The sequence below is a fragment of the Equus przewalskii genome, chromosome 3, assembly GCF_037783145.1.
Source record: "Equus przewalskii isolate Varuska chromosome 3, EquPr2, whole genome shotgun sequence".
Taxonomy (NCBI): Eukaryota; Metazoa; Chordata; class Mammalia; order Perissodactyla; family Equidae; genus Equus; species Equus przewalskii.
In genome coordinates, this window is record NC_091833.1 from 116,062,395 (window position 1) to 116,088,570 (window position 26,176).

At 58.6% G+C, this 26,176-nt stretch overlaps 1 protein-coding gene and 1 long non-coding RNA gene across 5 annotated transcripts in view; both read left to right on the forward strand.

Moving 5' to 3' along the window:
* The window catches only part of TRMT44 (tRNA methyltransferase 44 homolog), a 28,849-nt gene extending 21,392 nt beyond the window's left edge, over positions 1–7,457 (forward strand). For 2 of the 4 annotated variants that reach the window (XM_070613418.1, XM_070613421.1), the window contains exons 10-11: positions 339–455; positions 6,703–7,457. In XM_070613418.1, coding sequence (XP_070469519.1) covers positions 339–455; positions 6,703–6,935 — 350 coding nt within the window. In that variant the 3' untranslated portion in view covers positions 6,936–7,457. Of the gene's footprint in view, positions 1–338; positions 464–6,702 lie in introns of all 4 variants that reach the window. The other 2 variants (XM_070613419.1, XM_070613420.1) reach the window with 2 other exon arrangements.
* A 2,194-nt stretch (positions 7,458–9,651) lies between these two features.
* LOC139082404 (uncharacterized) lies at positions 9,652–16,660 on the forward strand. Its single transcript, XR_011538372.1, has 3 exons — positions 9,652–9,860; positions 10,355–10,494; positions 13,376–16,660. It is a non-coding gene; the product is annotated as an uncharacterized lncRNA (long non-coding RNA).
* Positions 16,661–26,176: the final 9,516 nt, after the last annotated feature.

Below are 26,176 nucleotides of genomic sequence, written 5' to 3' on the forward strand. Positions count from 1 at the left end.
GCGGAGAGGTGCCCTGAGGGTGGGCTGTGCTTTGATAGGTGGGATCACGCCGCTGCAGGAGCAGCTGCCTGCCTGGTGTCCATATTGGCTCGCCTGTGGGCAGGCGGGCATGGTGAGCCCGCAGTGCAGGGCCTGGCAGGTGGACGCTCTTGGGGGTGACGGGCACCAATGGTCTGCCTGCGGAGCTCCAGCTGTCGTGAGCTGTAGACTAAATTAATGAAACGTTCAATGTTCATGGTCTCCTGCTGACATATGTAAGGGGTTTGAATTTAGAGAACTTGAGTTTAACAGGTTCCTAATAGCCTCTTGTTGTTTGGGGGAAACCCCATTTTCGACAGAGAGCCTGTCCTTGGCTGAGGTAGCCAGTGAGCTGGACAGGGAGACTCTGCAGAGGCTGAAGCGAGAATGTGGAGGCTTGCAGACGCTGCTTAGAAACAACCATCAGGTGTTTGAAGGTAAAGCGGTACGCCTTTGCAGGTGCCTGTTTCTGACGGGATACCGTGCTCCACCTCCCCTGGGTCAGGATTTTCCTTCCTACACATCTTGGCATCGCCCCCTCCCCCCGCCACCTTTTTTCTTAGTGGTAAACTCTATTTTAGTTAAAACTCACAGAAGAGTTGGGAAGGTAGACTAGAGTGCCCCTCTGCCCCTCACCCAGTTCCCACCTGTGAGCCTCTCACATCAGGAGAGGACACTGCCACACCCCCCCTTTGATTTGCTCCCACCTCTCTGGCTCAGCGCCCCCAGGCCTGGAGTTGCCCCTTGCAGGATGTGCTCGCTCCTCACTCAGAAGGAAGTTGAGTCTGAAAGCTGCTGCTTGGGCGCCCCATGTGGCCTGGGCAGCCTTCTTGGGTGGGGGCTCTTCATTTACCTTGCTTTGGCCTTTGGCTGCTTGCACACTAGAAGCATCCTGAGCTCCCAGCCAGGCTCTGGGCAGTTTAGAGGAGGGAGCCCCGATTCCTGCCGGCTCTTGCACCCTGTGTACCTGCGCTGGGGCCTCGGGAAGTCTGCCCCTCAGGGGTGAGGCGCTCCCTGCCCTCCTGCGCTGACGCCCTGGTTCCAGGACTGCCGGAGCGGCAGGGCCAGGCGCCTGTGTGCTCTCACTCAGTCTGCAGAGCAAGGCAGCACTGGCCCTTCTCCACCCCCACCCCGAGTTTACGGTGCCCGGGAGGGGAAAGTGTCACAGACGTTTACACGGGCACCCGAGGTTTAAGTTGTTCTGTTAGTTGAAGTTTTCAAGCGTACACAAAGGAGCTCCTGTCTGCCCCTCATCCAGATGGGCAATAATTGGTCATATTTGCTTCTTGAAGCTTTCTCCCTGTTTTTCTTTGTGGAAGTGTTTGAAAGTGCCTCCCAGCTAGTGTGCTGTTTCACTCCTCCATGCTTCCGTATGCATCTGTAAAAGTAACTGTGTCCTCTTGCGTCACCATAATGTCGCGGGCATGTTTCCCTGGTGTCGTGAGGTGCAGGGAGACCTAGGCAACCTGGAGGGCCGGGAAGGCCGCGCTGAGGGAGTGACGCTGGGGCTGGGAGTAGGAGTCAGCTAGGTGACAAGGACGAGGACGGGACATTTGAGGCAGAGAGCAGCCTGCGCGAAGGGGCTGAGTTGGAAAGGAGCAGGATTGGAGGCTTGATGAGCGAGGGGTGGGGGTAGGCGGGGCTGTGAGAAGGACTTAGGCCTCTGACTAGCACGGGAGTGGTGCCACCGATGTGACGGTGTGAGAGTAGGAAGGAGCAGAGCTGGCTTCCAGTCTGGCTGCAGTGTCACTGTCTGTGTGACCTGCCGTACGATGGCTGCAGTGTCACTGTCTGTGTGACCTGCCGTACGAAGGGCCCTGAGCCCTATTGGTCACCGGGCCTGCCTGCTCTCTCTCACGTTGGGTCCATGAAGGTCAAGTGCCGTGTTCAAGTCCCCCCACAGAACAGCACCTGGTTCCCATAGTACTTAAGAAGGGGAAGCGAGTTTGATGCTGTTTCTGCTGTGAAATGTCTCATGAAGGCTGGGGGTGGGCTAGTGCTGTGTACTTCCAACTAGCTCTTCTTTGCGGGAGGCGGGGGGCAGACACTAGACGTACAGAAGCGCTGGTCCAGGGTGGTGGTATCTGCAGATGTTCCGTGAACGTGGGCTTCAGGGAAGAGCAGGCTTGCAGGGGCTGTCGATGTGCCCTGTGGGCCCAGCCTTGACCTGCTGAGAACATGGGCTCCTGTGAGGGTGTGACATGCTGGTCTGGCTCAGGAGCCCTGCCCACACCGCCCCTTCCTTCCACCCACCCCTGCCCCACCCACCCCCTTCTGCCAGACTTAATCCCTCAGTGCCTCCTGTGTGGCCTGCTGGCTTGTGTTTCTCTGGGACCTTCACTCACAAGGCTGTTCCCTGTCCCCACCTCGGTGGTGCCCTGGTCTCTCCGATGTAGCTCAGCTGCCGTCTCCTCCAGGAAACCTTTCCTAAACAGCTTTCCATCCACCCCCACCCAGTCCTGCCTCCTCTGGGTCCCCAGGCTCTGCACCAGTCACATCACTTCCCCAACTAGACCCTGGACTCTCTGGGGCGGGCCCAGGTCTTACTCTGCAGCCTGAGAAGCAGCCCAGAGCTCACTGCTTTGGTGCTAGCATGTGTCACAGGATGAAGAAATGAGTGGCCCAGTGAGGAGGGTACAGTCACGGGACCCCTCCTCACCAGGGGCAAGATTGTTGGGTCCCAGGGTCCCCGACCCACAAGGTGCCATCTGTGGGCATGGCTCTCCATGTCCATGCCCTGGCTGGAGGCTGCAAACTAAGATGATGGCTTCTCTGTTCCTGCCCCAGGACCTGGCAGAGGAGGCAGGTACACCAAGTCGTGGGTCCAGCACAGTGGCCAGGTGCCTCAGTGGGGTCTGTGTGGGAAGGAAGCAGCTGGCCCTGCTGGGTGGGGGCTTTTCCAGGGGTGAGGGAAGCCATCATGCCAGCACAGAATGGAAATCCAACCTGAGGCTACCGGCACCTGCTGGGCCCCATGAGAGGGGTCCGTACACCTGCCGGGCCCACAGGAGGGGCGTGGGCGCATACTGGGCCCGCAGACCTTGTCTAGGGACGCAGGCAGCTTTCTGGACCCCAGGATTTGAGCCAGTCCCCCCCACCCATCAGTGTGCTGCTGCCAAGTGGGGTGGTCAGACGTGACTCAGCAGGGCAGGGAGTAGGGAAGGAGGCACGTCTGCCCACTCCCTCAGCCTGTAGACCTCTCAAGGGTGTGGAGAGCTGCCGCCTTCTCTTCTCTGCCTCCACGTGGGCACACCTCACTCTCTCCCCTGTGCGTGCACACGAGAGCTCAGGTGTGCACGCCTGCACTGTCTTCCCCCCCCATGGGTGCATGTGAGAGCTTGAGTGTTCACACCTGCACTGTCCCCCTCCGTGCATGCATGTGAGAGCTTGGGTGTGCACGCCTGCACTCTCTCTCCCACTATGCGTGCACGTGAGAGCTCAGATGTGCACGCCTGCACTGTCTCCTCCCCACGTGTACATGTGAGAGCTTGAGTGTGCACGCCTGTGGTGCCTTTGGGTGCCAGCTGCCTCTGCGTAGCTACACTTGGTTTTCATTTCAGCTTGATTTCCTTGGATAAGTGCTGCTGTTAGGATGGCGGTCAGCTTTATAAGGAGAGCTGGAGTCTCCATATTTGCGGGTGGGGGAGATGCAGAAGCTGAGGCCAGGAGGGCAGGCCCCGCTGGTGGGTGGAGGAGGCGGGACGCGGGCGGCCTTCCTGAGCTGGAACTTCCTGCCGTGGCTCAGCCCTGGCCCGGCTGCCTGCGTCCTCGGTCTCAGAGCTTTGGGCATTGGCATCCCACTGCAACCCCGACGGGGGCTCTTCCTTCTCTTTGTCCCAACGCGTTTTTTTGTTTGGTTTCATGAAATAGTAGCTTTTTTCTCCGTTATAAATATGCGTGTGTGTGATTGCTTTTCTCTGCTGTTCACATCAGAGGGCACATTTATTCTTGGAAACACTTCTGAGTAGGAGGCTTGGGGACTGAGCTCTGAGTAAACATTCTGCTTCCAGTCATGCAAAAACTATGCACTGGAGCTGGGTCTCATTCTGTCTGAGGGGTTTTAAATGACGTGGCCAGGCTCTAGTGATGTTTCCAAGAGTGAGAGTAAAGATGACTTTCGATGCCTGCAGTTGAGCCAGTGCCCAGCACCCTGTGTGCCAGGCACCGCTGGGCCGCCACCCAGAGGCCGTGAGCACGGTGCATGAGGCCAGGGGCCCGCTCTCGTGCCCGCCCCCAGGGTCGCACAGCCTGGCATGCAGGCGGTCAGGAGGTTCTGGCCAGTGGGGCGTGTGTGTGCCCATGCCGTGCTGAGTGGTCTGCGCGGGTGGTCTCTCTAATCCCTGCGCTCATGGCCTTGAAGGTGTGGACTTGCCCAGGGTCTCCCTGGGTGGAGGGGCTGGGCTGGCAACCCAGGCCACATCTGACCAGAACCAGTGCTTCATCCCGGTACGTTGTCCATAGCGACTTTCCGGAGAACCTTGAACCAGTTCCTCAGAACACTGGTTAAGGTAGCGTCTGCTGTCAGAAACAGAGGAAACGAAACAGTTTCCTGTGGTGTGTTCAGCAGGTCCGAGGGAGCGCACGTGAGGGCCGACACTTCAGGAACGCTGGATGGGAGGGGAGCTTTGGGAGGGCGTGTGTTGTCCTCCAGTTCCATTTTAAAATTGGGACCTATTTCTGCATCAGCAGAGTCTAGCGCTGGGGCTGGAGCAGGCACCCTGGATGCTGGTGCCCTAGGCTGCCTGGCACAGGCCTGCCCAGAGTGGGAGCTGGGGCTGTGAGGAGGGGGATGCCAGAGAGCTGCCCTGTGTCGTGGGGGTGGGGGGCACACGTCAGCTGTCCTGGCCAACCTCAGGGCACCCCGGCCTCTGCCATCTCCAGGGTCACCCCTGTGTCATTAGCCCCGACTCCTTCGCCTTAGAAATACTAGCTGGGCCCGTTTTTCCCTGGCCTTTCAGGTCTTGCTCCAAAAATGTGGCTAGATATCATATTTCGTGAAACCACCTGTGGAGGGCCTGCTGTAAGCCAGCCTGGCCTGAGGGGAGGGGACATGGCCTGACCTCTGGAGGGCAGAGGTCCCTGCCCAGGCTTGGCCCGGTGAGCCCCTACCCTGTCCCCCGTATTTCTCTTGAACCCGGCCAGGACATCAGGCTGGGCCAGTGCTCCTCAGCTTTCTGGGGCGCGCACTCCGGGAGTCTGGTGGGAGTCTTGCCCCCAAAGCCCTTTCTGCACACACCTCAGGGGTCTGACTCCCCATCCCACTGGCCTGGGCCGTGTCATTCCCTGCGGCGCCAGGAGGTGCTGCTGTGGGAACATCCAGTGGAACACAGCGGGGTTTGCGTGAGCTGAGCGTCAGCGTTGTTGGAGCAGTGCAGCAGGACGGCTCCGTGGAGGGGACAGAACTGAGCCTGGCCCTGAGTAGGTGCTTCTTGGCGGCCCCGGGAGGATGAATCCCTCGTTCGCATCCCTCCCTACAGGGAGGCGCCCCTGCAGCCCCTGTCTCCGGTTGCAAGGGAGCGTGACGTCAGTCTGTGAAGACAAACAGTCTCATTATGGCCACGACACGGGTCGGTTTGAAAGTGGAATTCAAGCTTAATTCACACTCTCAGGTTCTCCTTGGAAGTCGGAGCACCAGGTTTGTTCACTGAGCTCCCTCTGTTTCTGCCCAAGCCTCTCCCGCTCCGGGTGGCTTTCTGGCTTCCAGGGAAAACCAGGACGGGTTTGGTTGCTTTGGCTGCATTTCCCGTGGAGTTGTCGGCTCCTCAGGATGGAATGGCCAAGTGGAAGCTCTGGGGCGGGTCTCAGCCGAGTAGTGGTGACTGGCTCAGGAGGCAGCTGGGTGGGGGCCCAGTCAGCTGATGGAACTGTGCTCCCCCTGGCCTCCATCCCCCGCTGCTCTGGGGTCCTCCAGCTGCCCAGCTTTGAGGTCACCCAGCCACCCAGGTCCCTCCCAGTGCGTCTCTCAGCCTCCCTCTGCTCCAGGCGGGCCTCTGTGAAGCCCTGCGCCTTACCCTGTCTACACTGGGGGGCTTTGGTTGTGGGGTGCCTACACCTGGTGTCCCTGCAGCCTGCCGGTCGTCTTGCCACCTGGGGAAGGCCTCTGGCGCCTCGCATTGTTTCCCCTGTGTGATGCGAAGATCGGTTTCTGATGTGTCCTCAATCAGGGACCACGTTTATGGTTCCTACACTCCGGGCTCCAGGCCTCAGCTTGTTTCCCACAAGCCCGTCCCCCAGGCTGTCCCAGCCACTCTGTCCTGGGGCCACACTCTGGATCTTGTCATCACCAGAGCCTCGGCCTCAGGCACCGGGCTACTCACCCCTCCCTAGTGTCCAGCACGCACCTCCTGATGGCTCCCAGTCCCGCTGGTGCCGGCCCCTCCACACTCCCACACCCCGGGACGCCTCCACCCACTCCCTGCCTGCTCGCTGCCCGCGGGTGCTGTGCCTCTGTCACTTCACCCTTTAGGTGGGGACCGCAGGCCTCAGGGCGGGTTGGGTGCTGCTGGTCACTGCTTGAGATCTCAGCACCTTGTCTCCCTCCCTCTGGGCGCTGGCTTGCCGAGGCGACTGGTCTCGCGTCACTGCATCCCTGGCCCTGGACGGCTGCCTCCCACAGATCCTGGGCAGTTAATGGACTTGCAGGTTAACTTCTTGGCTGTGTCTTTTGTCTGTTCCAAACCACAGTTCTGGACGGGAGAGTTCACATTCGCGACTGGAGAGAACAGAAGCCACCAAAGAAAAAGCAACCGGAAGCAAAACGGAAACTGGTCCCTGAAGCTTTCAAAACCCGTGTCTGCTGGTTTTTCATGCATCACCCTGACGGTTGTGCTCTGCCTTCACTCTGCTGCCCATTCGCCCACGGGCCTGGGGAGCTGCGGCCGTCACTGACTGCCAGGACGGAAGAGCGGGTCTCGTGAGCTGCTCTGCCCTGTGAGCAGGGGCCTGGTGCTGGGAGGCCATGCCGGAGGTGTCCCGGCTCCTCGGAGCCCTGTGGCTTCTGTGCTGGTGGGGGCTCCACCGGCTTCCGTCTGCTGTCCTCCACATCACCATGGTATCGTGGTCATGTGACACGGACATGAGCAGCTGGAGCCACTCTTGCCCCACCCCTTTGCGTGCTGGGGTGTCTTAGATCAGGCCCTCTATCCTGTGTTCAGCAGCATCTTATCAGAAAGAGAGTGGGAGAGTTCTTACAGTGACTTGGAGTTTGGAAGACATAGGAAGTGCTTGACTGGCCTTTCTGGGCGCCGTTCTGGCTTCTGGACGCTTCAAGTTCGGGGTGTGAGAAGAACAGGGTACCCCGAGAGGTGAGCCGTCCTGCCAGCAACTGGCCGACTGGAATCCTGCCGCTCCGGTGCTCACCGCCCTCTTCCTGCCCTGCTCTAGCTCTCCCCACAGGCACGTTAATTCTTTTCATTCCAGGAAAAAAAAGTCCTAATGTATTTCTCTGTGAAGTTATTTTTTCACTTCATTCAGAATGCCGCCTCCGTAGATGCTGTGTTGCCCTGGTTTTCCGTGGGGGCGTCCTGGCGACCTTTAGTTGTGTAGTTCCTGTGGTGCGGGTATTCTTAGTTCACTCCATGTAATGAGAGTAAACTCATTCCTTTCTGTGGGAGGCGCCCAGCTCGGTGCTGCACGGCTGGCGCTGGGGCTGGGGCTGCCACAAGGCTCGAGGCCCTGCCCTCGGGAAGCCCCCTGCCGGCTGGGGCCCCCAGATCCCAGGCCTCCCACACCCATGTGGTGGCTGTGGCGTTTCCCACTCGCCCAGCCCCTCCCTTGCACGAGGCTGCAGAGATGCCACTCTAGCCACAGTTGGCTTGCCTCTGCAGATGGAGCTGTTCTGACCAGCGAGGCAGGAGGGAACTGCTGGGGTTCCTGGGGGCGATGTCTTTGCTGTGGAGCCCCCTCTTGCCCTGGCTGCTGCCATTGCAGGGGATGCCTGGTGTAGGAAGCCGTGAGTGGCAGAGCAGAAAGATGGAGGGAGCAGGTTCCCTGACGTCCTGAGCCACTGGGTTAGCCAGCCCTGGAGCTGCACCTCCCCACCTCTGACCTCTGCCGTTCACAGAGGTGAAGCATCTTCCCTGGGGAGCCAGGGGGCCGAGGTTTCCTGTTACTTGGTGCCTAGCACATCTGGGACTATCCCTTCAAGACAAGCCCGCTGGCCTCCCTATCCTGGGAGCAGACCAGGGGCCGCCCGCTTCTCCTTCCTCTTGGAAGGGGAGCATCTCCTGAAGGATGGAGTGGGAGCCCCAGGCCTGCCTAGGCCCCCTGCATGTGCAGGGTGTGCAGCCTGGTGGACCACGCCCATGCGCACCTGCTTTCCTTTTCCAGCGTGACTCACGGAGACGTGCTGCAGCGGGCACGGACGCCTGGCTCTGTGATCAGTACACACGGGGTGGCCCTTGGTAAAATGAGCTGTTCCCCAAGTCTTGGGACAGACAGTTTGCCCTGAAAAGCCCCAAGGATACATCCTAGTTGGCGTCAGCAGGGGGTGTTAGATGATCTCGGGTCTCCTGGACACCCCTGGGAGACACCTGCCCCAGCCAGTGGTCATGGTCTCTGCCCATCTTGGTGGGGTCCTGCCAGGCTGAGGGGACTTGCCTATACCCCACCAGGATTGCAGAAATGTCCTTGGTAGGCCGTGTCACTGGATCCAACTTCTGAGTTCCAGGTACCACTTCTCACTGGCCCCTAGCACCACCATGCCCCCTGCCCAAAGGTCATGGTAACATTGGGCATCACGCGCCCTGTAGCATTGTAGCCGTGCACCACGTGTCTGTGCATGTACATGGCCAAGTGAGTGCTCACCATGGCAGCCTGGCTGTGGCCTGCCCGGGGAACTTGCCGGGGGACGGCTCTGAGCTTGGAGCATCTGATGTGGAAAGTGGGACCTCGTGAGTGCCTCACCGAGCCAGGCGGGCAGCAGGGCTTGCAGCAGATGGCCTCTGTGCCCGGGCAGCCCTGCCTAAGTTGCGTTTCCTCCAGAGACCCGGGGAGCCCCGCGGGCTCATATGTGTACTGCCCAGGCAGCCCCTGCCCTTTCCCAGAGCCCTGTCACCCCGTCTGCCGCAGACGAAATACTTGGGGAGCAGAGTGGTTACTGTAGGGACCGGTCTGACACCAGCTGGAGTTGGTCAGGGTTGGCAAGATAGGAGGTGACCGCTGTGTCCTAAGGGCTAGGTGGACTTTCACCCGGTGGCTGGTGGGAGGTACATTTAGAGGCCACGGGCTGAGTCATTGTCTGGTGCTAGGAGTAGGGAGGCACCCAGAGGAGAGGGTTCTGGGGGATGGGCAAGGGAGTGACCTCAGGTCACGTGCGTGGTACATCTTCCACTTGCCCTCCAGCGTCTCTCTGTCCTCCATCCTCCGTGGCTCTGGCTGAGGGGATCCACTCCCACCTCAGAGGTGACCCCCTCCCCCCATCTCTCCTCATGAAAGACCCCGTCACCTCAGAGGGGACCAGGAGCTGGGGCTGTGCTTCTCCTTTCCCATTGACCTGCTCCTGGGGTGGCTGCCCACCAAGGGTCACCATGCAGGGCCGCTACTGCCACAGTGCGAACAAACGTGGTCCCTGCAGGAAGGCCCCGTCTGGGTGAGTGTGCCTTAATGCATCCAGCTCATTTCTGGTGTTTCTTGCAGGTTTTGTCATTAGGGGAAGAGGCTGCTCGCAAGGAAGTGCATTAAGAGTGGGCGAGCCGCGGAGTTTCCCAGCTCCTGGCTCCCTTCTCATCACTGTGGGCTTTTTTACCATAGCTCAGTCTAGTGCGGGAGACAGAACTTTTGGGAGGCCCTGGACCAGGAGAGGCTGGGTTGGCCTGCAAAGATTGCTCCCATCTGGACAGGAGGTGAGTGCTGCCTGCCACTCCCTCAAGTCCTGTTGCCTTGGACAGTATATCTGCATTGTTACATTTAAGCCTCACCACCTTGTGGGGTGTCCGTGATCTGGTGCCACAGGAAGCAAACCAAGGCTCAGAGGGGTTGAGTGACTTGCCCAAAGTTGCACAGTTAGCAACTTCCAGAGTCAGGATTCAAACCTGGCACTGCCACCTCCCAGGAGGCTCTTTCCTGGCAAGGCCCTTGACCAGAGGGGACATGTGGGAGTTAATTTGGGCGTGCATTTATTTCTCACCTTCCAGTGAGGGTAGAGAGTCCTGCCCTCCAGTTGTTGGTGATGAGTGAAGTGTGCTTTCAAAATGAATCCGTTTCAATGAAACAAGTCAGTTTAGTACAAAATATTAAACAGGTGATTGTTTAGTTGGTGCGTGGAGGGGGCCAACGTCACAAAGATGGTACCTGAATGATCCCACTTTGGACGTCACTGCCCTCTAACTTCTTCCAGAATGAAGGTCAGACAGCATCCACGTCTCACCGTGTTGATCACAGAAACCCCGCCCTTGTTCGCCCTCCGCTGGGGGCTGCAGGGGCTGCGCCTCAGTTTCCTTGTTTGTCAGACCTTGAGGATGCGACAAAGAGGAAAGGGTGAGTGGGTGTTGGGGGCTCCCCAGCCAGGCCCCGGCAGGGGCTCAGCTGTGCAGGTGACCGGTGTCGATTGCTGCAGTGCGGCTGGCCCCAGAGAGGACCGTTGGGCTGCTCCTCCCAGGCGGCTCCGTGTGTTAGGAGGGGAGGCGCATCAAACCACGTAGTAATCCCCCGGCCTCTTGTGCCTTGAGGATGTGGCCTCCGGGGTAGCTGGGAAATTTCCATGGCCTGGGTAGTTGGGGGTCCAGTGATTTTTAATCCAGAGAGGCCGCAGTGGGCCTTTGTGTAGGGCTCCAGCCCCGTCTCGTCAGATGATTTGTCCTGGGGTGGGGTGGCCAAGCGTTTGCCCACGTGAGTTTTTCTGCTGTTTCCCCCTGCAAGCCGTCTGCGCAGCGCGGAGAATGGGAGCTCTGTGGCCAGGGTGGAGGGCGGGGACTCACGGGGGCGGAGGAACTGCACCCTCGGTTGGAGCTAAAAGCATCACCTTGGTTCACGTGTTCAGCACATACTTACTCAGCCCCTGGAGAGGGCTGAGCGCTGTGTGGCTGGGACCCTGCTTGGTGCTCTCCAGAATGCCCAGCAGGCACCAGCACGTCAGGATGGACGAGTGGTAGTGCTGGCAGGGCCCGGGGCTCAGCTGTGCCAGGCTGGAGTAGGGGGACAGGGCGTCCTGGGTGGCTGGGGCTGTGGAGAGGAAGAGAGGGTGACACACAGACAGTCCCAAGTTGCATGAGCGCCGTCCCTCGTGGGGGTCTGCGTCCCTGTGCTGGGGTCTCTCGTGGTTGCTCAGGGTTTGCGATGCGTGTCCCTCGTGTGTCAGCATCTGCTGTGGATCAGTGTTAAGACGACTTCACGGAGAACGCAAAAGCAACCTAAGAGCACGCTGCTGTTGCTGTTGCTTGAAACAGCCTGTTGACTTCTAAATGTGCAAAGGAAAACATTTCGTGTTTACCCACGTATTTACTGTTTCCTGTACACTCTGCTGCTTCCTGCGCATACGAATTTCCACCTGGCCTCATTTCCTTTCAGCCTGAGCTCTCCGTTAGCATGTCTTATAGTATGCTGTCCCTCTGGAAAATGTCTTTATTTTGTCTTCATTCTTCGAAGATGTTTTAGTTGTGTATAACATTCTGGCCTGGCAGTATTTTTCTTTTAGCTCTTTAAAGTTGTCATTCCATTGTCTTCTGGACTCCATGGTTTCTGATAAGTGAATCATGGGTTTATTGCTGCATCCTCTGTGGAGTGGATGCTTGTTCTCTGGCTGATTTTAAGAATTGTTTTCATCTTTAGTTTTCAGCAGTTTTATATAACGTTCTTCATAAGATGTAATTTCCTTTTTATTTATCCCAAAGTTTGGTGAACTTTGTAAATCCCTGGGTTACTGTTTTTGATCAAATTTGAAAAAAAATCAGCCAATATTCTATAAATATCTTTTTCTGCTCCATTCTCCCCTCTCCTCATAGGACTCCACTCATCCCTGTGCTAGGGCGCTTGGTGCCATTCCACAGACCGCTAGGCTCCGTTTATTTTAATCTCTTAGCCTGTGTGCCTCACTTTGGATGACTTCGGTTTTGACTTGTCTCTGAGTTCATTGGTCCTTTCTTATGTTTCATTCAACGTACTGTTAACCCTACTCAGTGATAGATTTTGTAATAATTTCAGATATTGTAGTTTTCCTTTCTAGGATTTTCATTTGGTTATCTTTTTGCAGGTAATTTCTCCTGAAATTTTCCATCTCTTCAGTCATTATCCATCAAGTTTAAAGTCCTTTTCTGCCAGTTCCAGCATTTGGGTCATCTATGGGTCTGTTCCTTTGGGCTGGTTTTTCTCTTGACTATGAGTCACATTTTCCTGTTTCTTCCTATGATTAGATTTTGTTGTTGTTGTATACTGGATGTTGTGGATGCTTTCCAGATGTTGTAGAGATTCTAAATTCAGTTGTCTTCCTAGAAGATGGCTGAGTTCTGTTTTATTGCTCGTTTAATTATCAGGGAATCACTTTGGGTTAGCAGAGGCTTGGCATTAGGCTTTGTTAAGGCAGATGTATCTCTGTTTTGCCTTTATTCTGATTTCTTTTTCTTTTTTTTGAGGAAGATTAGCCCTGAGCTAACATCTGCCACCAATCCTCCTCTTTTTGCTGAAGAAGACTGGCCCTGAGCTAACATCCATGCCCATCTTTCTCTATTTTATATGTGGGATGCCTACCACAACATGGCTTGACAAGCGGTGCATGGGTCCACACCTGGGATCTGAAACAGCAAACCTCGGGCTGCCGAAGCGGAACATATGAACTTAACCACTGCACCACCAGGCCGGGCCCTATTCTGATTTCTTATTCCATGTCCCTGTAGTCCTGGACAGGTCCGTCCTTCTACAGTGGGTCTTTCTGGGGTTTCATGGGAAGCCAAGGTTTTTCCTGGTGCCTCTAACTTGGCAGAACTTGAGTTCCAAATTCTGTCTTCCCTGTGGCATGCAGCACTGCACGCTCTGCTCAGCTGTACTTCTGGCTCTTGTCCTTGGCCCTTTGGACTGTCAGTCACTCCTGTGCGATTTAGGAGTCAGCCAAGGATTTCAGAGCAGTTTATATGCAGATTTTGGAGTGCCCCCTCTGTGTGTCCCTCCTCTCCAGGATTTTCCCCTCAATTTCCGGTTGTTTTGGCAGCACTGAGCTCTGTCCACCACTCCTCAGGTGATGAGCCAGCAGCTTTCTGGTTGACCTCCGTCCTCCGTGCCCTGCGCAGTCGGCAGTATCCTTTAGGGAGAGCCGTACCAATACAGATCGTACCTGTGTGCCCGCTTCTCTCAGGGCCACACTCCCCTCCGGGTCGTACCTGTGTTTGATCACTCTCCAGTGCCTTCAGCCTTTCTTCTTTTCGTCCAGGGTTACAGTTGTTACTAACAGAAGAGCTTGTCCTAGACGAGCCGCTCCGTGAGCACTGGGAGCCAGAACCCTGTGCCGTGAGATTCGAAGGAGACGACCACCACATCTGTTCTCCCATCCTGATGGCCAACCTCCACTTCTCAAAACCTGAAAATCATCCTCAGCTCCATGGACGAATCCCAGCTGCTTCCCTTAGCGGCCGGCTAGCTCAAGCTCATCTCCCCGCACTTGCTCTGACCCCTCAAGACTTCAGCTTGGACCGCTGCTTGTTCCTGAACCCTCCAGACCTGCGCAGCCCCGTGGAACCTTCTGCAACGGTGGGAGTGTTCCAGATCTGCGCTGTCCAATGTGATAGCCACTGCACTGGCCACTTGAGATGTGGCTGCTGAGACTGAGGAACTGAGTGTGTAATTTTATGTAATTATGATTGAAATTCAAATAGCCACATGTGGCTGGTGGCTAACACATTGGACAGAGAGAGCTCTAGACCGCCGCTGCTCAGAGTGTCGTCTAACAATCAGGGTTAGCCTCGCCTGGGCATTTGTTAGAAATGCAGAATCGTGGGCCCCCCGCCCCGGCCTGCTGATCCGAATCTCTGAGCTGGGCCCCAGCCCGCTGCAGCCCCCTGTATTTACCGCTCTCTGGGTGGGGTCTGGTGCTGGGGCTGGGGAGGTGCTGCTGCGGTGCGCTGCACACCTCAGCCTTTTCACATGCTGTTCCCTCGGCCTGGAAATGCTTCTCTCTCTTCTCTGCTTAGCACAGTCCTGTTGTTCAGAATCCAGGTAAAGCCAGCTCTTGGGGAGGCCCTCTCCGTTGGCCCCTCTGCCGCACCGGTAGGATGGCGCCGTCATGCTGCGTCACCGTCTTTCGTTGAACGGTCTGTCCCCGGGAGCGCCTCGGGTGGGAGTGACCCTGGTCCTCCCTGTGTCCAGCCAGGCGCAGGCTATTTCGGATGCTCAGAACTGCCTGCTGAGTAGCCCCCGGCCTGGCGAGGTCTGCGCTGCTGCCGGTGGCCTCTTTTCTGCCCTGGCACTTTGCTTTGGAATCAGGGTTTTGGTCTTTGGAAATCCTTATGGCCATTGGGAGGGTTCAAGTCTTAAATTTCCTTTCAAGGGCTAATTTTTTTTTTTGCTCCTTTTTTAAGAGTATAGATTTTTCGTTTAGTTGGAAGAGTCAGGAAATGCAGATGTTGCTGTGGATGGTTCATAATTCCCCGAGGGGTGAACTTGTTGAATCCGTCTTGAAAGTGGGGGCCCTCAGCCAGGACCACGGCTGCTGACACAGGCGGAGGCGGGGCACGGGCTTCTGTGTCAGAGCGGTCCCCGCAGGTCCTGACGCCTGGACTCAGCATTCTCCCTGCCTGTGTGAACGCCCTCCCTGGGAGCTGCTGGGCCTGGGGCAGGCCCTGAGGGAGGGGTCAGGGCTGGGATCCTGGCCGCTGGGCAAGAGGGGTTGCCTCCGATCCCACCTTGGGTGGGTGCTTCCAGCCCACACGGCTGCCCCGGGCCCTGGCTCCGTGAGTTCAGTGGGGGCTCGGTTCTCCGTCCTCAGGGCCCAGGGCCCCAGCTCCCGCTGCAGGCCCTTCCTCAGTCCCGGAACCCAGCCTCTGAGACTCACCCCATAGGCCACACTGGGCATTAGCAGCCTGCTGCACCAAGCCGGCTACCAGGCAGCGGGGCAGAAGCGGGGTGCCAGGAGAACCGATTCAGGGTTGGGAGAACAACAAAACCAGCCCAAAAGATGTGGGTGTGAATGTGGCCTCAGCCTCTTTGAGCTGCATGGCCTTGAGCAAGTTACGGGAGCCTCAGTTTCCCCTCTGTAAAATGGGAATGGTGACGTCTGCCACATGGGGCGAGAGACTCGCATGTCCACCCACTGCAGACCCTGGTGTGTGGGAGGGCAGGCCCAGTCTCCCTCCACCTGAGACGCTTGAGCCCTTCAGCCGGTAGAAGTCAGCTGACCTCAGCCCCACTCGCTGCTGCCCCTCTGGGCCAGGCTCCTGCTGGGGACACGGAGGAGCCTCACGCCTGGCCTGGATCTTGAGGACCCCGAGCCCAGCAGGGACCTCAGCCGTGCCTAAGCACTGTGCCGGGAGAGAGGAAGGCAGATTCCGGGGGTCCGGGGGGCGCTGGGCCTTGCTGAGGAGGCAGGGAGATGGGAGGAGGAGACGCATAAGGGTGTTTCAAATGATGATCCATGGTTGGGGGGGCGGGGTGTGTTCCAGGCAGGGAACAGCACTGGCCAAGGCACAGAGACAGGCAGGAAACGGCTGGGTGCAGGCGGTGGGTGAGGTGGGCACGGGGTCAGGCTGCAGGACCCACAGGTGCTCACACCTGCCACCTGCTGCTGCTTCCTTCCGGGACTCCCTGCCCTCCTGCCCCAGCTTGCCGACGCCCTAGACAGGCTGAGTCCCCACTTCTGGGGCCCATGGTAGCATCTCCTCACAGGCCTGGCGATGAGGTCAGGGCCTTACCTGCTCAGCCACTGGGGCCCCGGCCCCGTGCTGTGGTCACTCAGTGAGGGTTCACCTCACAGAACCCTTGGAGAGAGGCATCTTCCAAAGGCAGGCTTGCTCTCCTGATGCTGCAGAGTGGTGCTGACACCTTCTGAAGGCACCAGACTGTCTCCTGGGCCACAGAACTCCGTCCCGAGGACAAGGTTCCCCCACTGCTTCTCTCCCACACCCTTGGCTGCACCAGGAGACATGGCCGCGAAGAGGGGTCTGGGGGACAGGCAAAGGGAGGGGGGCTCAGAAGGCAGCCTCATGCACACACCCACCCCAGAGATGTCCAGGGTCCTTGCCCTCCGTGAAGCCACCTCCTGGGTCTGCTCCAACCCCAGCCTACGCCAGGCCAAGGAGTCCACGGGGCTCTGTGCTGGAAGCTTCTTCCTACAGAGGAGACACTGGCCATTCTGTCCCTCTGTGACCCATAAGCAAGGATGCAGGTGACAGACAGCTCTCTGTGGGGCGCTTGGAGAACTGGCACTGCCTGTCAGGTCCTCAGACGGTGAGAAGCAGGTGACTTTTCTCATCACCCTTTTTGCGAGGGCTGCTAGGAAGCTCAGAAGCAAGTTGTTCTTTATGGAAACATCAGTGGTATAAAGTGTTAACAGCAGCCCCACAGCTGCTCACTGCAGCCAGCTCTGCCCCGCAGCAGGTGCGCTCAGGCCAGTCTCAGGCTTCCCAAGCCTCGGTCGCGTCGTCTGCAGAATGGGCTCAAGAGAAACAAGCTCACAGGACTGTTTGGGGAATTAAATGAGATATTTTGTGAGAAACACTCTTAACAATGCGGTTGTCATGTGAGGCAGGAAGTGTTGATGTTTTTCTGCTTCTCAGCGGGAGGTGGAATGAGCGTGAAGGACCAGTGGGTGGCACTAGGTAAGGAACAGATTTTTCCTGGCGGATGGATAAAAAGTTCCGGCAGCCCTAGCAGGTAGTAACTGACTGTTGAGAGGTCTCGGATCTGGGTCTGCTGTGGGCATGGTTCAGCTCCCAAAAAAAAGGGCAGCAAAATGCATTTGGGATGTTTTGAAAGTGGAGCTGGGCAGCAGACACCCCAGGAAGGTGCAAGAACTCCAGGTCTAGGTCTGAGATGCCGGCAGAAGGCGAGGGGTGCAGGTCCCGAAGGGCAGGAGGTCTGCCTCACCCAGCCCACGCTTACTGCGCACCCACAGTTTCTGAGCCCCTCCCTCTCCCTAGGCCCCCCTTGGTCATGGGGTGCAGAGAGCAGTGACCATGGTTCCCACCAGGCTCGGGGATGGGCACCTGAGGGAGGGTGCTGGGGGCACACGGTTCACGGCAGCTCTGCATGTCTGGGGCATCCTCCAAGGGCCCGGAGGGGCTGGAGGTGGCAGCTGTGCCCAGGAGGAGTGGCTGGGGCTGGGCGTAGGGCTTCAGCCAGGGGAGAGAAGAGACAGTCCCAGGGGTCTTGGGTGGAGAACAGAACAGCTTGTTCTATGCCACCCTCCATACGGAACACGGAACATCCAACACGGAAGCCAGACCGAGGGCAGATTTCTGCTCAGCCCACGAAAGAAAAAATGTTTGGATCAGCAGAGCTGACAAGAGGTGGGACACACTGCCTCCGGGGAGTGAGCACCCTGTCATCAAGGGTGTGCAAGTGGAGGCTGCACGACTATCTGGCAGGAATTCTGGGGGATATCTTCCCTGTTGATATTTGGGGGTGGGGGCGTGAACTTGATCATTTGCAGATCCCTGTTAATTTAGACAGTTTGTTTCTGGGAGTGGACATCATGGTGGAACTGTGGGCGCTGTGGAGCCTGGCCGTCGGGACCCAGAATCTCCTCGTCATGCTTCCAGTCTGCTGTGTGATCTCAGGCAAGCCCCTCACCCTTCCTGGGCTCCAGTCCCTCCATCAGTAAAACCAGAGGGCTGCTCGAGTGGCTCCTGAGGCTGCTCTCGGTGCTGACACCTGCTTGGGTTTGTGCACCGATGGGGTTGATGCCACCGCGGGACAGCGGGGGTCCTGCCTCTTCCTGGATCCTTGGGGAGGGAACTCCCTACTTCCCGGGAGGAAACACATCACTGGTCCTTTAGGTAGCAGCTGCATTTGCCAACAGAAGGGCTGTGATTGTCTTTTTCAAGGAGAGAAGATAAGTTGATTTTGATGACTCATCACGGGGCATTCTCCAAAATGGGTCTGCGAACTCCTGTTAATCGGCGACGGTGGCTAATGGTGTGTTTCTAGAGCACTCCCCTGGTCATGACTTCAGAAATCCTCCTCCGTAGTCCATGGAGTCGTTTTCATGGTGGGCAGGCGCCCTGAAGTGGAAACGCTGTCCTGCCTTCTCCCTGTTGGCCTTGGTTGGCCACATCTGGATGCTTCCGGCAGAGTGGTCGTCAGGGCCGTGGCGAGGCACCCTCTGTGTATTTGTTGTCTGCTGCTGTGTAATGAATTGCAATGAACTTCACGGCCAAAGGAACACTGTCCTCTCACAGTTGCTGTGGGCCTGGGCTCTGAGCGCGGCTTAGCCGGGTCCTCTGCTCAGGGCCTCATCAGGCTGCTGCTGTGCTCTTGGCTGGGGCTGTGCTCTCAGCTCAAGCCTCACTGGTGAAGGGCCTGCTGCTGAGCTCACGTGGTTGTTGGCAGCATTAGGTGCCTTGCTGGCTGTCGGCCAGAGGCTGGCCTCAGCTCGCTGCCACGTGGCCCTGTCCTGAGGCCCGTTCACCGCGTGGCAGCTTCTTCAGAGCTGGCAAGGGAGAGCGCCCCCTGGCAAGACTGCTGACACCCTCTCGTTTGGTTACTGCTGAAGTGACGGCCCATCACCCTTGCAGGGTCCTGTTGGTTAGAAGCCAGTTGCAGGCCCTGCCCACACTCTGGAGGTTACTCGCGAACACAGGAGGTGGGCCATGGGTCCACTCAGAGCTGGTGCTGTTGTCTGGACCAGCCCACGCCATTTTATCCACCCTTCAGACGAGCACACCCTGCAGCATGGGCAGGGGCTGGAATCCCATCAGAGTGAGACGCGGGCATGCCCTGTGCGCCTCACACTGGCACATGGAAGGTGGAAGAGCTGGGTTGGCATCACGGGCTGTGTGACCATGGGTGGGCCACCTCCCGTGGGGGCTGCTCCCTCATCCGTAAAGTGAGGAGGGGGTGACCTTGAGGGGTCCCAGCCCATTCTCTGCTGAGGATATCTGCCCCCTGCCCCCGGCTGCAGGTGCCACATTTGGGGGGCTGCTCTCCCTCACAAACCCTCCTGTTCTCCAAGGACACTGACTGGGCCCTCCACAAAGTTAACCCAGGTCTGACACTGTCTACCTGGCATAGCGTCAGACCCCACAGGTTAAGGGCTCTGTCCCGCAAGACTCCCTCCCCTCCCCCCTTCAGATGCCGGTCACAAGTCCAGGTTGTCACTTGTGCTTTGGACCTCCTGGCTGAACATCAGAGGTTCCCATGACCCCCTCCTCGGGTTCCATCATTTGCTAGAGTGGCTCACAAACTCACAAAAATGGTTTACTTACCTTATCACACCTGCCACCTCCCCACAGCCCCTGGCAGGGGGCCTTCCATTCCGCCAGCCCCCAGCCCCAGCTGATGGATCCAAGCCTGAGGAGCTGGCCCAAAGGAACTGCCCAGAGCGACAGGTGCTTGCTCAGTGGAACCTGAACCAAGGGGTGTGGAGTCTGGTCAGACAGAGGGTCCTAGCAGCAAGGCCATACGGGGCTGTGTGCCCAGTGGCGAGGGGCAGAGCATGCTGGCCCAGATGTGACCTCTGGGGCAGTTTCCTGACCTTAAACTGTAGGTGATGGGTGGCCCTCCCAGGTAGAGGACTGAGTGGGGTGACCAGGCTGCACACCTCGGAGGGCCTGGCGCCGAGTCGGTGCCCAGTGAGATGTGGAAGTCTGCTGCTGTGTACGGAAGCTGGCGAGCAGTGGTCACGCTGGGGCTGCTGTGACTGTGCGGGGGGAGCCTCACCCCGGGGGAGGCCGGGCGAGTTCCATTGTAGCTCTGCTGACCGAGCCTGAGATGGGTTTCTTTTTATTTATTTATTTTTGTTCTTTTTTTTCCTTTTTTTTAAAGTATGGAAGCTCAAGTATAAGATGTAGATGTGTTTTTAAGCTTTACAAAAAAAAACCAGAATAAAACAAAAACTCCTTTTGCATTTCATAAAAATTGACAGAAAAGCTCTTGGCCAGAAGAGCAGAACGATCAGCAGGCCCCACCCCCTACCCCCACAAGCACGCGGTCTTCGCTGCACAGGGGCCAGTGTGCAGGACAACGCTGAGGACCACCTCTCCTTTATTCCAGAGCTGTCCCCTGTCACCCTCAACCCCCAACCCCAAGCAACTCCCAAACACATGTGGAATCAGATTTCCAGTTTTTCTGAGATGGGGTCTCAGGGGTCTCTGTGGTGCCTGCCCCCTCGGCTTCCTTGCCTGTAAGACTCGGGGTGGATGGAGACCCCCCCAAGGCTTTCTTAGTGGCCCTGGAGAGACAGCTGGTGGTGGACGGCTGAGGTCACAGGGTCAGACAGAGCCGGTTCACACCCCTACCAGGAGGGGAGCAGGCTGTGTCACCTTTTCTCCTCACAGTCCCCGCAGGTGGGTCCCCTCAATGTCACCCTCTTTGTGCTGACGAGAAGTCTGACACAGAGAGGCTGAGCCACTCGCCCAAGGCCTCACAGTATACGGCGGCCTGGAGCTGGAACCCAGGTCTGCCTGGCTGAGTGCACATGGGACACGGAGGGAGGAGGTGCTTTCGCAGCCCTTTCAGGAACTTTACAAGGGGATGAGGCTGGAGCGAAGTCAGGGGCCTCCCTGAGACTGAGATCCACAGGGGTGTCATTGAGCTCCCGATGCCGTCCCCTGACCGATACTGCCCAGAGCGCTCGGAGTCCAGAGATGTTTTCAGCAGCAGGGGGTGAAGCAGAAGGAATTTCTCCTAACCCCTCCGTGCCCCAGAAAACGACTTGGACGGGAATCCACTGTTTCTTAACTGTTGAATCATCGGGCCTTGACTGCTGAAAACAGAGCAGCACCCAGAGCCTTCAGGCCAGGCTGCAGAGCCGCGACGGTCCTGCAGGGCCAGCCAGCGAGGCTCGGCCAGGGCGCGGCTCCACGCTTGTGCCGCCTTCACCTGAATTAACCTCTGTTCTGGGGTCCCTGCGAGCCAGGCAGGTCCCTCCCTCAGCTGGGGCCTGCTCAGGCCGGGAAGCGGTGACTCTGCACCGGGAGGCAGCCAAGTGCTGCGTGTGCACTTCCTCCCCTCCCCGTGCGCCTGCGGAGGCTCCGGCAGGGAGCCTGGGAGACTTTTCTTGGCGTAAAGAGAAACCACAGCTTGAGCTCCAAGTGGGAAGAGCTGCCTGGTCCGCGGGGCGGCCCGCTGACCGGCCGAGGGGCTCGCGGGAGCCTCTGCGCCTTCGGGGCTGGGCCTTCTCATTAGACTGGCCGGCGGAGCCTGCCTGGCCACGGGTCGAGGGGGTGGCCCGCAGCCTGAGGACTGGAAGGCCTGTGACCACACCAGCTTCCCTGGCCTGGCCTGAGCCTTCGGGGGCCGGATTCCCCTCAGAAGCCCCCATGGAGCAGGCCTGGAGCTGTGCTTTTCCAGGCTCAGGGGACCCAGCGGAGGTCTCCCTCCACCGCATGCCTTGCGCACATGGTCACAGCAGAGTGATGTCTTCATGCCCTGTGAGCTCCTGACCCGGGCCAGGTGGCACGGTGTCCTCACCGGGAGTTTGAACGAAGGATGAGTCTCTGCTTGTGACTGGGCTGGTTGTTCAGAAATCCAGGATCATGTGGCAGCCGTTTATTCTGCCGTGAAACGCTCCATCCACAGCACAAGGCGGAGACCCGAGAGGAGCGTGGGCACTGGCCAGTCTGGGGTTCCCATGGTGCCCGGTTCTCGGCTCCTGAGCCCTGAGCACCCGCCTGCAGCTCTGTGACAGCCCTGCCGCCCTCCCTCCCTCCATCCCTTCCCCCACCTCCCCCCGTCTCCCTTTATTTTTTGGCTGAAGCTAGAGTTGGTTCTGTTACTTGCTTCCAAAAAGAGTCCAGCCTGGGGCTGTGTGAGTCCCCCTGCCCCGGGTCTCAGGTCCCTCTGCTCTGCCCAGAACCTGGGGGCAAGTCCGTCATCCGTTTAAAGGAGGATCCTGGCTCTGAGGGCCAAGATCAAGCTTGAGTGTCCACAGTTTGCGCGGGCTCCTTCACCGCACCCCCTGCCGTCCCCCAGTTATGGACCCGCCCTCAGCCTGGCAGAGCCCTCAGCCCGAGAAATGCTGGGCCCCAGCGCCCCCTCGGACGTTGGGGATGGGGACGCACACCTCTTGGGTCTCCTCCACGTCTGCCCCTGCAGCTACCTGGGGCCTGCGGCGGTCCCTGGAGGGTATTCTGGGCTGTGAGAGGCAGGGAGGTGACGTTCCAGGCAGGGGGCTGGGGGCCGTGAGGGTGGGCAGGAGCCACTGGCCGTCCTTGGCTGTGGGTTGTTGTTGCGCCGTGGAACTCCCTCCCGAGAGGTCCAGCCTCAGAGGTGAAGCCTTTCACAAACCTGAAGCCCGCTCGAGTCACGTTTGAGTGCAGGGCAGATGCTCAGGAAGCCCCGGTGGGACTGGACGGAAGGGAAGCCTGTCCCTCTAACCCACATGGCCATGGCGTCCTGCGGACCCCGACTGTGGCCGTGCGGTTGTAGGGACGTGGACCGCGGCTCTAAAGGGCGGGCCGGCTGGGCACCTTTGACGATGTGCCCACAATAACCCTGCTTGCCGCAGGCCCTGAGACTGGTCTGTCGGGTTTGGGACACGCCTTTCCCTCCCTGAGCCTTGGTGTGCTCACCTGTAAAGTGGGGGAGCAGCCCCTCTCCAAGCCAGTGACGTTTCCTTGTCCTTGGGCTGACTGTCCTTTAGGGCCTCTTTCTCTTCCCAGCCCCAGGCCCCATCCCGCACTGCCCTGAAGGGCTGGCAGCTGGCAGGACCCAGAGGGGGCCCAGCCAGCCGCTTCTCTCTCAGGCAGAGGACAGATAATGTCTGGTTTCCATGGAAATTGGAAACCAGAACACAGGTGAATCTGAGACTTTGTAATCCAATCTTGAGTAACCAAAGAAACACAATGAAATCGTACATCTAACTCCAGCCAGTAGGAGTTGGGTTTTCCCCACAGTCCTGAGGACCCGTACCCCCTGTGAAAGGGGAGCCCGAGGTGGCGGGGAAGGAGTCTGAGCCTGCTCATTTCCCGACAGGCAGGACAGCTGAGGGCTGCCCCCGCTGCCCACTGGGCCGTGCTGGACGTGTGACACATGGGAAACACTGGACAGGCGTTGGCTATTTCTATACCAGCCTGTGTGTGGCAGACAGTCTAGGGACCCTAGAAGCAGAGCCTGAGACAGGGATTCTGGTCATGCGATTCATTGAGTGTGCTCTCAGGATGGGGCAGGGCAAGGAATTAGGCAGAAAAGTGGTCTCGGCTGGAGTCATGCTGCAGCCTGACCCCAGGAGCTCTGCAGGGTGCACTGGACCACCTGGGGAGGCCAACCTGGGGCAGTGGCTCCCTCATGCCTCCGTGTGCCCTGGGTTGGGGAGGCCCTGACGGAAGGCAGTTTCCCCTGTAGGGGCACTTGTGAGCCAGCTCGGGCGGAGGCTGTAGTGGCCGGTGAGGGAAGTCAGGTCAGGACGCCAGGGGGTTCCTCTGCAATGGGGTGCCTGTGCCCATTTCACAGGTGAGGAAACTGAGGCTCAGAGAGATCCAGAGCTGGCCCAGGTCCCATTCCAACCCCGATGAGGCCGAGCCCGGGCCTGGCCACCTCACACCACTGTCCCTGTGAGGAGGAGGCTGTCGTTCACTGAGCCCCAGCCATGCGCCTCAGAGGCTGGTCGGACTGTCTCCATGTTACGTGCAGAGATGGCAGCCAGGCCCTTGGGCCCCACGAGGAAGGTCTCACCGGGGAACCAGAGCAGCTTTGAGATGTGCCCCGATGTCAAAGCCCAGCTGGCATGGCTGCTGGCCACACAGCGGTTTAACCCAGGCCTGCAGGTGGCCACCTGTCACTTAGTTGGGATGTGAGAGGGTGGCACGGTGGGGTGGGGTGGGGTGGGGACTCGAGCTGTGGACGTGCTGGGTTTGAGCTGACCGTGTAGCACAGAGGCGATGGGTCACGTGTCTGGACCTGGGGGCAGGCCCTGGCTGGAGACGGCACTGGGAGCTGTCCAGGTAGAGACGGTGTGTTGGTTTTCTCTTGCCCCTGTCACACGTTATCACCGGTTCAGCGGCTTCCACAGCCTAGGCTTGTTATGGGGTCTCGCTGGGCTGGAGTCAGGGCATCATCAGGGCCACCTCCCTCCGGAGGCTTTAGGTAGGAGCCACTCCTGGCCTTCTCTGGCTTCTAGAGGGGCCCGTGTCCCTCAGCTCCTGGGCCCTTCTTCCACCTGCAGGCCAGCCCTACAGGTGTAGGTCTGCCTCAGAGTCCGTGCTGCTCCCCAGCCTTCTTCCTCTGCCCGCCCCCCCCCCCCCACCAGTGACCATTGGTTACCTGGAGAGAGCAGAAAGAAGGTGGCCTTGGCCTGAGACGCCCGGGGAATGAGCTCGAGCCCAGGATCTCACTTACAAGGGTGAGGGTGGAGATAAAACTGAAAGGATGTGTCCCTGTCGTTGTATAAATGGCAAAAATCGGGAACAGCCTGCATGTCCCACATGGGAGACTGGTCACAGCTCATTGCTTCATCTGCCCGCTGGAACCCCAGGCAGCCACGTGGGGTCTGTGCTGAGCGACGCGGCAAGTGCCCCGACTGCATGAGGCTCTGGTCACAGCGAGTTGCAGACGAGCACGGGTCCATCCCTGAAAGTGCTCACACTCAGAAGAGTCCTGAGGATGGGCAGGAAAATGTCAAAAGCAGGTATTGATCAGGGCCGCTGGTTTCCCCTTCATGCTGGTCTGTATTTGCAGTTTCATGGACTGTGGTAGTCAGAATAACCCCCCTCAAAGATGTCCCGCCTTATGTCGACACGGAAGCCAGCTGCCCTCTTCACCTGACCATCCCTGACCTCGGTGGGGGTGTCCCCCCTGGAGAGCTCAGTTGTGTGGATGAGCCAGGCGGCACTGCACTCTGCTTCCGATGGAGAGACCGACCCTGGTGAGTGACCATGTGAGTTGGCCCAGGGACATCCGAGGTGAAAGTGCTAAGAGCACTGGAGGACAGGGGTGTCCGGGGTGGGCTGCATCCTCGGGGGTACCCTCTACTGTGCTCACAGTTGCTGACAGGCCTCCGTCTGGCCAGAGGCTGTGTGTTTCTCCATCTCCACCCTGGACCATGCTGTCTTGTGTCCTGGCCCCTGCTCCAGGCTGCCGTCGAGGGAAGGAGCTGCACTGGGGCTTGGGTGGGCAGTCACTGAGGGGCCAGTGCTGGGTGCATTCCAGGGGCAGGCCCTCTGGGGGAGGCTGTCGTGTTCTTCCCATGACAGACGAGGACGAGGATGCTCAGAGAGCTCGAGAAGCTTCCTAGGATGGTCCCTTGGCAAGGACAGAGCTGGATCCAGGCATCTGGCTCGAGCCTCCTTCTCTAGCTCCATAATGCCTTGCTACCCCCAGTGACATATCTCCTGACTCCTGCCCAGAAGACACCTGTTGGGACCCGGACTGGGGGGGCGGACCGCTCACATTTGGGAGGGCAGACGAGAAGCCAGGCGGACCCGCCTGGGGTCTCAGCTGGGCCACTTACTGAGTGTGACTTTGGGCAGCTTACTCAACTGCCCGAGCCTCAGTCTCCTCATCTGTAGGGAGGGCCACCAGCCCTTCCCCATGGGATTTCAGAAGGATAGGGTGAGAGGACAGTGGATCCCAGTGCCTGACGGCTAAACGTGCATATTCTGGATGCACTTGGGGTGCATGCTTGCCCAACATCTGAGCTCCCAACAGGAGGAGACAAATTCCTCTTCTGGGAGACTGGGACTTATCAGCCTTCGCATGGTGTCATCATTTCACTCAAGGATCCGGCCACACGAGAAGGTGTGCACCTGGCTTTGATGCAGGGAATTGCTCAAGTTGGAAGAACAGCCCGTCGACCCCAGGTACCCTGGTGAGCCCGTGTGCCCTGAGCCACTGCTAGAAGCCGCTCTCATGGCCCAGATAACACTCAGTGTAACCTGTGAGGGGCTGTGGAGGAGGAAGCATAGCCACGGCGTCCCCTCCCTGGGGCTGGCGCTGGATGAGGGGCCGGGCCTCCCTGGAGGGCACTTGGCCCTGCCCAGAGAACCCCTTCTTCTCTCAGCTGGGTCAGCTGCAGTCCCAGAAACTGGGCAGGTCCAGCAGGCAGGCCCCGGAGGGCTGGCCGGGTTAGTAGGAAGACCCGGGG